The sequence below is a fragment of the Tachyglossus aculeatus genome, chromosome X5 (genome assembly GCF_015852505.1).
Source record: "Tachyglossus aculeatus isolate mTacAcu1 chromosome X5, mTacAcu1.pri, whole genome shotgun sequence".
Lineage (NCBI taxonomy): Eukaryota > Metazoa > Chordata > Mammalia > Monotremata > Tachyglossidae > Tachyglossus > Tachyglossus aculeatus.
In genome coordinates, this window is record NC_052097.1 from 2,690,202 (window position 1) to 2,703,746 (window position 13,545).

General features: G+C 47.2%; 1 protein-coding gene across 4 annotated transcripts in view; it reads left to right on the forward strand.

Moving 5' to 3' along the window:
• EXOC1 (exocyst complex component 1) overlaps positions 1 to 13,545 on the forward strand; it is a 62,048-nt gene that overhangs the window by 34,778 nt on the left and 13,725 nt on the right. For 2 of the 4 annotated variants that reach the window (XM_038769108.1, XM_038769109.1), the window contains 4 exons: positions 4,078 to 4,183; positions 9,370 to 9,414; positions 10,294 to 10,457; positions 13,175 to 13,285. In XM_038769108.1, coding sequence (XP_038625036.1) covers positions 4,078 to 4,183; positions 9,370 to 9,414; positions 10,294 to 10,457; positions 13,175 to 13,285 — 426 coding nt within the window. The remainder of the gene's footprint in view (positions 1 to 4,077; positions 4,184 to 9,369; positions 9,415 to 10,293; positions 10,458 to 13,174; positions 13,286 to 13,545) is intronic. The other 2 variants (XM_038769110.1, XM_038769111.1) reach the window with 1 other exon arrangement.

A 13,545-nucleotide genomic window follows, 5' to 3' on the forward strand; every position in this document is an offset into this window, starting at 1 on the left:
CAGTGAATGTTACTAATCTATCTTCATAGGTCATGCAATATTTATCAATGTAATTTTTAGCACGAGTCAAATATTTTGTCAACCCCAACAGGCTTTTGGACTCCTTTGATGCTTAGGATGGCATAGAACTGCCAGGGAGCCTTGAGGTAAACTGATCCATCCCCCTGGCTCCAAGCAGGGAGCTGCCTAAGTTGTCATCTTTTCTCTTGGTGAAAAATTCTCTAGCTCCGCCACTTATATGCTTTCTGTGTGATCTTGGGCAAGTCACCTAACTTCTCTGGGCCTCAGTTACCTCATCTGTAAAGTGGGGATTAAGACAGTGGGCCTCATGTGGGACACGGACTGTGTTCGACCTTATTAGCTTTGTAGCTACCAGCTCTTAGTAAAGTCCCTGGCACATAGCACTTAACAAATACGATGGAAAAAATCAACAACAAAAAAACCCTCCCAGAAATCTATTTCATCATCTTGACAGATGGGAAATTGAAGGAAGAAGTAAGACTTAGAGGGGTTAAGCGACTGACCCAAGGACATACAGTGAGCCAAAGACAGAGCTGGCACTGGAACCCCCATCTGCTGATTCCGGTTCCGTACTCTTTCCACTAAGCCCTTTGCAGGATGGAAAGCTTAAAGGACCTGGAAGGAAAGGATTTTATCTTCTTATCAATCAATTGCATTTACTGGGCGTTTGGTGTGTGCAGAGCACTGGACTAAGCGCTTGGGAGAGGACAAAACAAAAAAACCCCAAAACCAAAACACCAGATCCTTTGAGGCCCCGGAAAACTCTTGGGCTAGGGAGTGCTCTTTTGAGGAAAAGATGGTTCCCAAGCCAAATGGGTGGGGGTGAGTAGGGAAATGTTGAGAAACAGAAATTGGAGATTACCAATATACAAAGTAGGTCAGGTAAAACTTATGTCCATATCTGTAATTTATTTATATTGACGTCTGTATCCCCCTGTACACTGTAATCCCCTTATGGGGCTTCTAGTCCCCTTCTAGACTGTGAGCCCACTGTTGGGTAGGGACTGCCTCTGTATGTTGCCAACTTGTACTTCCCAAGTGCTTAGTACAGTGCTCTGCACACAGTAAGCGCTCAATAAATACGATTGATATGATGATGGACAATGTAATGGAGACTGTAGAAATGTTCCCTGCACGCAACGAGCTTACAGTGTAGAGGGGGAGACAGACATTAATATAAATAAATGATGGATATGTATATAAGCGCCATGGGGCTGAGGGAGGGGTGAATAAAGTGTGCAACTCCAAGTGTAAAGATGACCCAGAGCTTAGAACAGTGCTTTGCACATAGTAAGCGCTTAATAAATGCCATCAAAAAAAAAAAGAGGAAATGAGGGCTTAGTCGGGGAAGGCCTCTTGGAGGAAATGGGCCTTTAATAGGGTTCTGAAGATGGGGAGAGTAATGGTCTGTCGGTTATGAGGAGGACGTGGAAATCAGGGAGATAAGGTAGGATGGAGCAAAGTGATTGATTGCTTTAAAGTGCATAGAAAGGAATCTGTCTCACCACTGACATCTCGCCCATGTCGTGCTTCTGGCCTGGAACGCCCTCCCTCTTCACATCCCACACACCAGGACTCTCCCCCTCTTCAAAGCCTTATTAAAGGTGGAACTCCTCCAGGAGGCCTTCCCTGACTAAGCCCTCATTTCCACTTTTCCCATTCCCTTGTACATCGCCCAGCCCCACAGCACTTCTGTCCATAGCCACAATTTATTTATATTAATGTCTGTCTCCCCCTCTAGACTGAAAGCTCATTTTAGGCAGGGCACATGTCTGCTAACTCTGTTATGTCGCACGCTCCCAAGCACTAAGTACAGTGCCCTGCACACGGTGAGCACTGAGGAAATGCGATTAATTGATTGATTGAGTTGACAGGAAATTCTTCTCCGTGCTTTAAATGAACCTTTCTTGTGCAAAGACATCTGATAAATCAGCACTTCAGCCAACTCTTCTCCAGATGAAACAGGTCCAGTTTCTTTAATTTTCCCCTAGGCAGCCTGGCTCAGGCGAAAGAGCACAAGGCTGGAAGCCCAGAGACTTGGATATTCATCCCGGCTTTGCCACAGACATACTAGGTAGCCTCAGGCAAACCATTTAACCTCTCTGAGCCTCAATTTCCTCATCTGTAAAATGGGGGAGCCATTCTCCAAGCACTTAGTCCAGTGTTCTGCACACAGTTTGGTTCAATAAATGCGACTGATCGATTCGGGAATATCAATATGTGCCTGTTCCTACCTCACAAGGTGCTCATGATAGTGGTAATACAAGGGCAACAAAGTAGAAGCATTTGGAGAATTAGAAAGTGCTAGGGAAATCCCACGTGGAACGTGCCCTGTTTCCCAGTGCAATAATCCTTTTTATTGCTTCTTCAAGTGTGGGTAGCAAAACTGGACAAATTCCTGAGGTCTGATACTAGCAATTCAGAGTATTTGCCTTCCGACTCGGATGTCATAAGCCAAACCTTTCTTAATACAATCCACAACGATGAGGACTGTTTCATTAGTGACATCAAAACACGAACTCACACGCAATATGGGGTCAACACTGCTTCCCCAGGTCAGTTTCCCCTTTACTCCGTCCCGGTTTTGTGGATTTGGCCCTTGTCCCTGTTGAATTCTGGCCTGTCCTGGCAGCACCGTTTTTCTAAATCACCAAGCGGCTGTGCCCAGTGGAGGGGTCGCCCACAAGCCTAATGACCGCACATTTAATCCCCTGGTCCAGTTTGAGAATATTTCACACTCTCAGTCCATCAACCAGTGATATTTATTGAGCGCTTACTATGGGCAGAGCACTCTATTAAGTGCTTAGGAGAGTTCAGTACAAGGGAGTTGGTAGACAAATTTCGTACTCAATCCCAGATAATCCCTGAGTGGATGGATGGACTGTGGTAATGTAATAACTATAAAATGGACATCTCCCAGGAATGTCACTGGATCCCTGGTTTGACCTCTTGACAAAACCACATGTTCCACCTTGCCAACCAGTTATGGTAGTTTTTATTTTTAACTATCAAAATGCTACTGGTATTTAAACGCTTAGAATGTGCCAAGCCTTATACAAGGTAATCGGACTGGATACAGATTAAGGGGGCGGGAGAACAAGCACTTGGCACATAGTAAGCACTTAACAAATGTCATCGTTATTATTATTATTTAATCCCCATTTTACAGATGAAGAAACTGAGAGAAAGAGAAGGTAAGTGACTTGCCCAGGGTCATCCAGCAGGCAGGTGATGGACCCAGGGTTTCCTGACTCCCAGTCCAATGCTCATTATACTGGGACCCCTCTGCTTCTCCCCAAAATCTTTAGTAAAATGTAGTGCCTTGAATGCTAGATTTCGAAACGCTAAATGTAGGGAAGCAGCATGGTCTGGTGGAGAGAGCAGTGGCCTGGAAGACAGAAGACCTGGGTTCTAATCCCATCTCCATCACTTTTCTGCTCTTTGACCGTGGACAGGACACTTGACTTTTTTGTGCCTCAATTTCCATAGCTGTAAAATGGAGATTAAATCCTGCTCTCTCCTATTTAGACTGCGAGCCCCACGTGGGACAACCTGATCACCTTGTAACCTCCCCAGCGCTTAGAACAGTGGAGGCCTTCCCAGACTGAGCCCCCTCCTTCCTCTCCCCGACATCCCTCCCGCCCTACCTCCTTTCCCTCCCCACAGCACCTGTATATATGTTTGTACAGATTTATTACTCTATTTTACTTGTACATACTATTCTATTATGTTAATACGTTTTGTTTTGGTGTCTTGTCTCCCCCTTCTAGACTGTGAGCCCGCTGTTGGGTAGGGACCATCTTTATATGTTGCCAACTTGTACTTCCCAAGCACTTAGTACAGTGCTCTGCACACAGTAAGCGCTCAATAAATACGATTGAATGAATGAACGAATGAACAGTGCTTTGCACATAGCGCTTAATAAATATTCTTATTATTATTATTATTATTATAATCAGGTTATCCAGAGTAGATTTCCCTGCCTTTCATGATTTCAAAATCAGTCACAAGGTACATCCTGAATTTTTTTCTTTTAAAAAAAATTTTTTTTTAAAGAATTACATGGATTATTTATCCCGGCTATACGAAAGAGAAATTAAAGAATTCTTTGAGGTGGCGAAGATCAAGATGACGGGCACCACCAAAGAAAGCAAGAAGTTTGGTAAGCCAGGCCAGTTCTCTTACTCTAATTCCCTTCCCCCACTGCCTCCCCAGGGTTTCTTGTACCTGTTTTTCTTGCTTTTCAATGGGTCAGTCAACCAACCAGTAGTATGTATTGAACTCCTTCCACGCACCATGTACCTTATTAAGCACCCGGGAAAGTACAGGAGGAGTCAAAGGCACAGACTCCACCCATAAGGCGCTTCCTTCATTGAGTCTTCTCTTCTGAGGCATGTGAACAAAGTCCAAGGTCAGATGATTCCACCGGACTAGGGGTACCCAAAAACCAGCAAGACTGATTGATAGGCAAGACCTTAAGGGAGAGTATTGGGTGCGACCCGAAAGGGTACCCTGCGCTTAAATAGAGATGATCGCTTATCGTTTGGAAGCCAGTTATAGTAGCTCAAACCCGCCAGTTGGCTTCGTGAAGAAGAAGATTGGTTCGTAGAGAAAGAGATGGACACCAGAGGAAACAGTGCACGCCGACGGACGAAGGCCAGAGTTCTGCCCCGACCACCGGCCCTCCGGCAGCAGAAAACTCCCTCGCTTCGCCCGAGGGTCAGCGAACATCAGCCACGTCCTCCGAGCTCCGTGGAGAAGGGAATTGAAAACGAGCCTCCGTCGAGGCGGTTTTCTCCACCACGACTGCAGGATATTTGTTCCGTTTCTCCGGTGAAATCATAACCCGGAATTTAGGCCTCCCAACCTAGCTGTACCTAACCAGGCAGTGAAGAGGAAGGTCGTCTCTACTAAGGCCACATTCTGCTTTGCGGGGCTTGTTCCCTTCATCCCCCGAGGAGGTGAGATGTGCTCCCCGAGGTCAGAATTTGGCTTTAGGTTGCTCCAAGCCTGCTCTCCTCACTGTGTCTGCAGAGCCGCCCTTTAGAGGAATGAACTTAGCATTTGCATTGCAGAGGGAAACCCACTCCCTGATCCAGTTTGGCAATCATCAGTGAGTTAGTCAATTGTATTTATTGAGTGCTTTCTGTGTGCAGAGCACTGTACTAAGCGCTTGGGAGAGTGCAACATAAGAGTTGGTAGATACATTCCCTGTCCACGACTGGCTTGTGGTCTGGGGAGGAGCTTTCAGTCTAGAGGAGAATGAGGGGACACTCTCTAGGAAAAATCTGAAAAACAGAGGAAAAGTCAGTGACTTTGTCTTTCAAGGATGGCACCCTGCCTAACATTTTAGCGAGCAAGCTGATCTCTGAGGACCAGCCATTTGGTTGCTTTGTTTTAATCAGTGTTATTTACTGAGCGCTTACCCTGTGCAGAGCACTGTACTAAGCACTTGGGAGAGGCCGGTACAACAGAATTAGAAGACGTGTTCCCTACCCATCATGAGCTTAGATATTAGTATTCAGAAGCTGTTATAAAAGGAAAAGCCAAATTGCCAGTGTTCCTTGATGAAGAATTGTATCTGCCCATCCAAAAGTTTCCATTTGTTCAGCTCTCAACCTCCACGTGATGGGCCCTAAGGATTGTCATGGAATCCTAAGGGGAATTTGGGGTCATGGGCTTCAGAAGAAAGAAATGCTAGCTCATTGTAAAGGTGAGCTGCTCCCAAAGAGTAGAGTGTGTTTTTTTCGTTCTCTTCTCCCCTTCTCCGCCGCCGTTGACTTGTAACGCTGCTTCTGAGTTGACCGTCCGTTCCCAGACCCGTTCTGTGTTGGGTGTTTGCCTCAAGTGTGTTTGTCACCACTCGTTAGTGGCTTAATTGTTTGGAGGGGAGAACCCTCTGGCGTCAAAGAAGAGGTCTCTTCCAGGTATCTGTTGAGCGGCCTTTTAAACCTTGCAACACAGTCTTTTGAGACAAAGATTCACATTGAGGGCAGTGAATCCCTGGAAGAAAATAGTGGTGAACATCAGAGGTAAAGTTATTATGGCTCGTGGAGCGCTTCTTGAAATGATAAATCCCTCTTGACCTATAGGAGCCCTAGGCAGTCAGTCATTTTATAGTATTTACTGAACTGCTGCTGTAAGCAGAGCAGTGTACTGAGCATTTGAGAGTACCCAGAGAGTTAAAAGACCTGATTCCTGCCTCTGGACTCTAAACTCATTGTGGGCAGGGAATATGTCCGTTTATTGTTTCATGGTACTTTCTCAAGCGCTTAATACAGTGCTCTGCATACAGTTAGCGCTTAATAAATGCCATTCACTGACTGCCCTCAAAGAGCGTACAGTTTGGCAGGGTGACAGACATAAAATGCCATCCAGATAGGAGAAAAAAAGAGCATGGGAAGGTGGACATGTGGATGACTAAGTGCCTAAATCAAAAAGTATTGGACTATTCAAGTCTAGTAGTAGTCTAATAGTAGACTGTCTGGAAGGAGCCCTCTTAAATGCTCCTTTTAAAATGGATGCCGAATGGTCGACACAGGAGCGCGGACCTTCATTTTAAAACCGCATAAAAACCCATTCCTCCTCCTCCTGCGTCACTAGCCGGAGGAGATAAGGAACTGGATTCTGAGCGTGGAATTTGACCCCTGAAAAACTGTCGTGTTCATCATCTTTGGCAGTCAAACTTAGCTTTTCAGCCCACTCAAGCTCGAGTTCAGAATGTCCAGATGCTGCAGCCCGAGGAGTCTGAAACACGAGCACCTCAAGATACTTGAATTCCCATTTCCATGAGCTCCTAAACTGGGTTCAGTTAGCCCGAACCTCATAAGATGCAAATAAATCACGGTTGCGTGAACGGTTGCACGGTTAGCCAGAAAAGCTTCACACACAGTCCGCCCGTTCGATGAATCAATCGCCTGGGTGCTAGAGTTCCGTTTTCCAGGCATATTCGTGGACCTCTTCCAAAAGGTAAAATCCTGTTTTCCGTCCATGGGGATTCAGTGAAGGATCCCGATGTGGCCAAGAAACTTTTCTCTAAAACGCTCTAGTAGCCATCTCCTTAGAGTTTAAATATCGCTAAATAAGGGAGGGCTGAGTGGAAACTAGCCATACGGTATTTCTGTACGTGTCCCCGTTTTCCCCCCTCCTCCAATCCCTGATCTGTGTATCTGGTCCCTCATATCTGAACGATAACCATTCTTTGGCATCCTCAACATTGTGTTTTCTGTTCATTCATGTCCAGGATGATCTCCGGGGCTAGTCTGTGTATCCCACAGTCCAAAAATGCGGGGCTGCAGAAGAGTTTATAAGGCCCTGGGTGAAGCTAAGTTGGCTATTCCAAGTGGCCCTTATAAATAAAAAGTAGGGGCTCTTGATATAACATGCCCCCCAACAGAAAACGTCAGGCTTGCACATTTCCTCTTTCTCCTCCCACTTGCCTCCTCAGGATAGGGAGCTCCCATTTATTGCAAAGAGCCACCTGGACCCAGAGTCAGTCAGTCGTATTTATTGAGCGCTTCCTGTGTGCAGAGCACTGAACTAAGCACTTGAGAGAATACGATATAACAGCAATAACGTGGCCTAGTGGAAAAAGCATGGGCCAAGTTGTCAACAAGTCACGGGTTCTAATCCCGGCTCCGCCACTTGACTGCTGTGTGACCTTGGGCAAGTCATGTAACTTCTCTATGCCTCAGTTGTCTCATCTCTAAAACGGGGATGAAGACTGTGAACCCCTGTGAGACAGGGACGGCCCAACCTGATTAACTTGTATCTACCCCAGCACTTAGAATAGTGCTTGATACATAATAAGCACTTAACAAAATACCACCAATATTATTATTGTTCTTACAGTGCCTGGCACATAGTAATCACTTGGCAAAGACCGTACTATTTTTACTATTATTATTATTATTGTCCTGCAGCAGTGGCACCGCCTCTGAACCAGAAGCCCACACCCCAGCCCTCGGTAGCCCAAGTGGATGAGTCCGTGCCTCTTTTCACTGGGGCCCCCATCTAGTCACCTCTCTGAAGATAATGTGGGGAAGGAGAACATTTCCTTCCAGTCATGACTTTTTTTTCACCTACCCGCCTGGCAAGGGCTTGGCCGGCGACTAGTTTTTTGTACCATTTTTGGAGCCTCGTATGTTCACTTGTATTTTGGGCCCAGAGAAAGAGCGTGTGGTATCAGTAAATAATAATAGTGGTGGTTCTTGTTAAGCAGTTATGTCAGGCACTGTTATGAGTGACAGTGAGGACAGTGAGGTTAATCAGATCAGTTGTAATCTCCGCCCCACATGAGGCTCAAAGTCTAAGGAGGAGGGAGAACAGGGACTTCGTCTCTGTTTTACAGATGAGGAAACTGGGAAACGGAGAAGTTCAGTCAGACAGGCGTATTTATTGAGCGCTTACTGTATGCAGAGCACCGTATTGAGCGCTTGAGAGAATACAGTATGACAATGAACGGACACATTCCTGCCCACAATGAGCTTACAGTCTAGAGGGGGTGACAGACATTAATAGAAACAAATAAAATTACAGATATATGGACATAAGTGCTGAGGGGCGGGGATGAATAAAGAGAGCAAGTCAGGGCGACACAGCAAGGAGTGGGAGAAGAAGAATGGACTGTTTCACAGCAGCCAAGGGGCGGAGGTGGAATTAGAACCCAGGTCCTCTAATGCCTGGGCCCGGGCTCTTCCCAATAGGCCACATTGCTCCTTGGTGATAGTAGCATTGATATCTATTGGCCACTCACTGTATGCAGTGCATTGTACTGAGCGCTTCGTAGAGTGGGTATGGGTCTCAGTCGGTCAGTGAGACATATTAATTGAGCGCTTACTGTTTGCAGAGCACTGTACTAAGCGCTTGGGACTACCAGTGCTTCCTGTGGTCTATCCAACTGCCTTTACTGACGGGTCGGCCACTCCGTCCAGTAGGAGACAGGCAATCCCCACTGGATTCTCAATCAATTGTAATTTTGATTAAACGCCTAGCATTTCTTCCAAAGACCCACCTCCTCCCAACCGTCCCCCGATTCAGACCGCCACCGTGGTAAAGCTTCTTTTAAGAGTAAGACACCTGATTTTTAAAAAGCGATTGCTTTATAAATGAAAAGTTGTAGATCCAGTATCCGGGGGGTGGGCTGGGGAGGGGAACGATTTCCCCGGAGGGCTTTCTAGATCGTCAGTTTGCCTGACTAAACCCGTGTTTGCGACTGTATTTCCTTGCCGCTCACTGTTCTCTGCATGTGTCTCTCGAACTAGAGCTTAACTCCGGTGCATGGTTTGTGCCAGATGCCGTTTATTAACTTGTCTTTGTCTTTGATGCTCACAACCTAATCCATCCCAGCCACCCTGCCTCGAAAAGAAAGTGCTGTCAAACAAGAAACAGAGAGTGAGTATGACCGGTGGGCTAGTGGAAATTCTCAATGCATGTTTGTTCTATGTGTAGACAGTAGTTACGTGTCACAAAAACACATCAACGGCAGAGTTTGTCGAGCCCACCCCGATTTGGAGGTATTTGGAGGGGGAGAGCAAAAAAAAATCCTTCGGCAAATGGTAAGGCTGCAGTTAAGCAACACGGGCCGGGCCCGGTTTCAATACTCATCTGGGCAATAAGGAGAGGCAGAGATCTGTGACCCAAATGACCGGGACACTGTGGCACTCAAGCTGCAATGACCGGGGTTTGGTTAAAGGTTTGTGGTTAGAGCCAGGCGCCTCATCAGAGCGATGGTCTTCTCCCTCCGCATCTCACATCAGGCAAGACGTTTGAACTAAGCAGGGCCAGTGAACCGAGAAAAACCAGCACAAAGTGTGGGTAGCATTCCCCGTTCCCCTCCATCCCCATTTTCGGCCACTTCCCGCCTCTTTTCCCCTGCCGTCCACTCTCACCTAACCGCGTCGAGGTCTCGGCCCGGGAGCGACCGGAAGACATTGGTTGAGTCGCGTGCTGTGGTCCGGACTCAGGCCAGCCTGGAGAAAGTTCCCGGGGTCTTGAGAGCCGGGTGTGCCGACAGTCTCCGGTCTTTCCGGAACCCAAGCCGCCCTGGTTGGCTCTTGTATCCGTCCTGAGACTGTGTTTTAGACATCATCAGCTTTATAAGGCTGTTGGGTTATGGAATAGGCACCTCGTTTAGGAAGGGCAAAATGGTCCCCCTTACGACTCGGGAGTGGAGAAGAAGAAGCGGGGTGGGGGATTCCTGTATGCTGGCTGCCATCTTTGCTCCCTCCACAAGACCAGGTGGCCATCTTACAGCATCGGGTTATTCCATAGGTCTCCACGGAAGCTCTGGGAAGTTGACCGGATCCACTTCCAGCCTCAATAAACTGTCGGTTCAGAGTTCCGGGAACCGCCGATCTCAGTCTTCCTCCCTGTTGGATATGGGAAACATGTCCGCCTCCGATCTCGACGTCGCCGACCGGACCAAATTCGATAAGGTGAAACGAGCCTCGCATCGGCCCCCGTAGAGCTGTGTGATTTCTAACGATGCACGTTTTGTGATGAATCACCTCAGGAGGTGGATATCTGGGAATGTGGAATGCCACTGGGCAGGAGTATGTTGGATAGAGAAGTGGAGGGAGTGTGTGAGAGAGAGAATGTGTGTAAACCTTGGGTTTAGACTATCCAAAGCAATCAGATTTATATCTAAAGATAAACATAAATTTGATCGCTTTGGACAGTCTAACCTCTGAGCAGAGGGAGAGGTGGGAGTATATGGAAGAAGAAGAACCAGAGGACTCACTTCTACCTCACAATCCCTTTTACTTTTTTATGGTATTTGTTACGCGCTTACTGTGTGCCAGGCACTGTACTAAGCTCTGGGGTAGACACAGGATACTCAGGTTGGACACAGTCCATGTCCCATGGGGAGCTCACAGTCTTAATCCCCATTTTCCAGATGAAGTAACTGAGGCCCAGAGAAGTGAAGTAACTTGCCCAAGGTCACCCAGCAGACAAGGAGCAGCACCGGGATTAGAACCCAGCTCCTCAGGAGGGATGTAGGACAAAGGTTTTCCAGGAGAGCCCTGGGATAGATTTTCTGGGGCCCCCGAGGGCATGCGATCACAGTTATATTGTGGAGATGTATATTTAGGGCAGGCACTTTGAGGATTTACCTAGGTTTTTTCGTAACTTAAACATACTGAATTGAACAGTTATTTTAAATGACCCAAATGGCACTGGAGAATCGCGAAGCCACCCATGGAAATGCGTTCCTGTTTGGAAGGCAGGTATGAGGAGAGAGTGGCCCACACCATCCGAATTTTGTGGTTGGGGAAGGGTGGCCTTGGTTGGGGTCAGGGACCGCCAGGATTTGACTTTCTACCCACTTAAAATTGCTCCCAGGGAGGGTACCTGGCGGTGGTTCCGTGAGGAAAACTGGACAAGGCGCTTGTACTGAAGCCGGAAAAGCCTTCGGCCCATCCCCTCCACTCACACACATACGCACACACATCCCGACCAAATTTTCGGTAGCAACAAGGGATTAGGTGGCCATGGCTTCTGCGAAGCTGTGCAAATACATTCGAAAGAGAAACATCCCGATTGTCTTGGAGGAGGGCGAGAATCTCTGGTGGTTCGGGAAGGTTTTCTACTGCCAAGGAATCCCTAGTCAAGGGTAAACATGCTTATTCATATTAATAAGAATAGTAATCATTGTGGTATTCATTCTTTCAATCGTGTTTATTGAGCGCTTACTGTGTGCAGAGCACTGTACTAAGCGCTTGGGAAGTACAAGTTGGCAACATATAGAGACGGTCCCTACCCAACAGTGGGCTATGTGTTAAGCACTTACTGTGTGCCAAGCATTGAACTAAGTGCTGAGGTAGATACGGTCTCACGTGGGAGGGGGGTCCCTCTCTAAGTCGGAGGGAGAACGGGTATTGCCTCCCCATTTTGCCGATGAAGGAACTGAGGCACAGAGAAGTGAAGTGACGTGCCCAGGTTCCCCCAGTCAGGATTAGAACCCCGGTCCTCTGACTCTTAGGCCTGGGTTCTTTCCGCTGGGCCAAACCGGTTCTCTAAAATGAGAACCTTGGACTATCGTTTTGAGCAAGGCATATCTTTAAACCTCATGAAGTCACCCAGAGTGCAGGGGGATTATTTAAGGGGCTAAGTATACCAGTCAAAGAGGCAGGTTAGGTTGCCAGAGTTACTTCATATTTCTAGTTACTCCGAAAGGAGAGCCTTTTCACTTCTTTTGCTACAGAGGGCCCAGTTGCAAATAAAATCATCTCCATGTTTTTTCCCGGACATGAGCTCATTACTGATTTATAGGAACAAGTTGCCCTAGGATGTTCACGAATAAGGGCTTGCAGCTCACTTGGAGATCTGTCCCAAATGGTCAAAACCGCTTAGGCCGTCGGGATCTTTAACAATGTTGAGGCATAAAGAAGGTGATTTCTAGGGAAAAAAAACATATCTCCAAATGGATGTCCTCTTCTCCCCTTCCTCTGCCTTATCTCCGCAAAAAACACCCCTCTAAATTGAGTAATTCTTCAAAAGTGGCCAGACTGAGCCATTCGGGGTTGTACTTCCCAAGCGCTGCACACAGTAAGTGCTCAATAAATACAATTGAATGAATGAATGAATGAAGAGGAAGAGAAGAAACGAATTCTCTTCCTCCTTCCCCTCTTCCTCCTCAGTGGTATTTATTGAGTGCTCGTTGTGTGCAGGGCACTGTACCAAACGGTTGGGAGAGTACAGTCCAACAGAGTCGGTAGACACACTTCCTGCCCACAATGGGCTTGCAGTCTAGACCAGGAGACAGACATTAATATAATTAAATAATTTGTAATATATAATTTATGGATACTCCTCCACAAAAGGGTCTTTTCCCAGGCCCCCCCTGCTCTTTCTCCCCAAAGCTTCCCCCCAGCTGGCTTGGCCCCCACAAGACTATCAATAACCCACCACCTCCAGCCTTGCGAGTTAACGTGCTACGCAGCCTACACCCACCCCTTACATCCCGTACTATCTCAGGGTTGCTGTGTGAACGCTCCCCATCTTTCAGTCATTACGGGGACCTCCCAGCTCAGCTAAGGCGGCGGAGAGAAAGTACGCGCCCTTAGCCAAAAAAATAAAAATAAAAAAATAAGCGGAAATCCTCAGTGTAAGTCTTGCTGTTTCATTGCCTGGCGCTCTTTGTTCCCTTCAGATCTTTGAACAGGTCCTAAGTGAACTGGAGCCCCTGTGTCTGGCCGAGCAAGACTTCATCAGTAAATTTTTCAAACTGCAGCAGCACCAGAGCATGCCTGGCCCGGCAGCGGTAAGATTTCCCATCACCTGGGCCCACTGAGCTCTGAACGATTTGGACGTCTAACCCAGAGCCCGCTCCAGCCCCTGCCAGGGAATTAGGCAGCTTTGGGAGTTTTGCGAGATGACAGAGTTGGAAAATCCCCTGTATTTTTCCTGGGTCTTTCTCCTGACAAGGAAGAGAGAAATTTCCTGAACCGGATTTCCAGAGGTTGGTTGGAAATGGCGCGCTGAAAAGTGGACTGACTGCTTTCCTTTTTTCGAAGCAGAAAG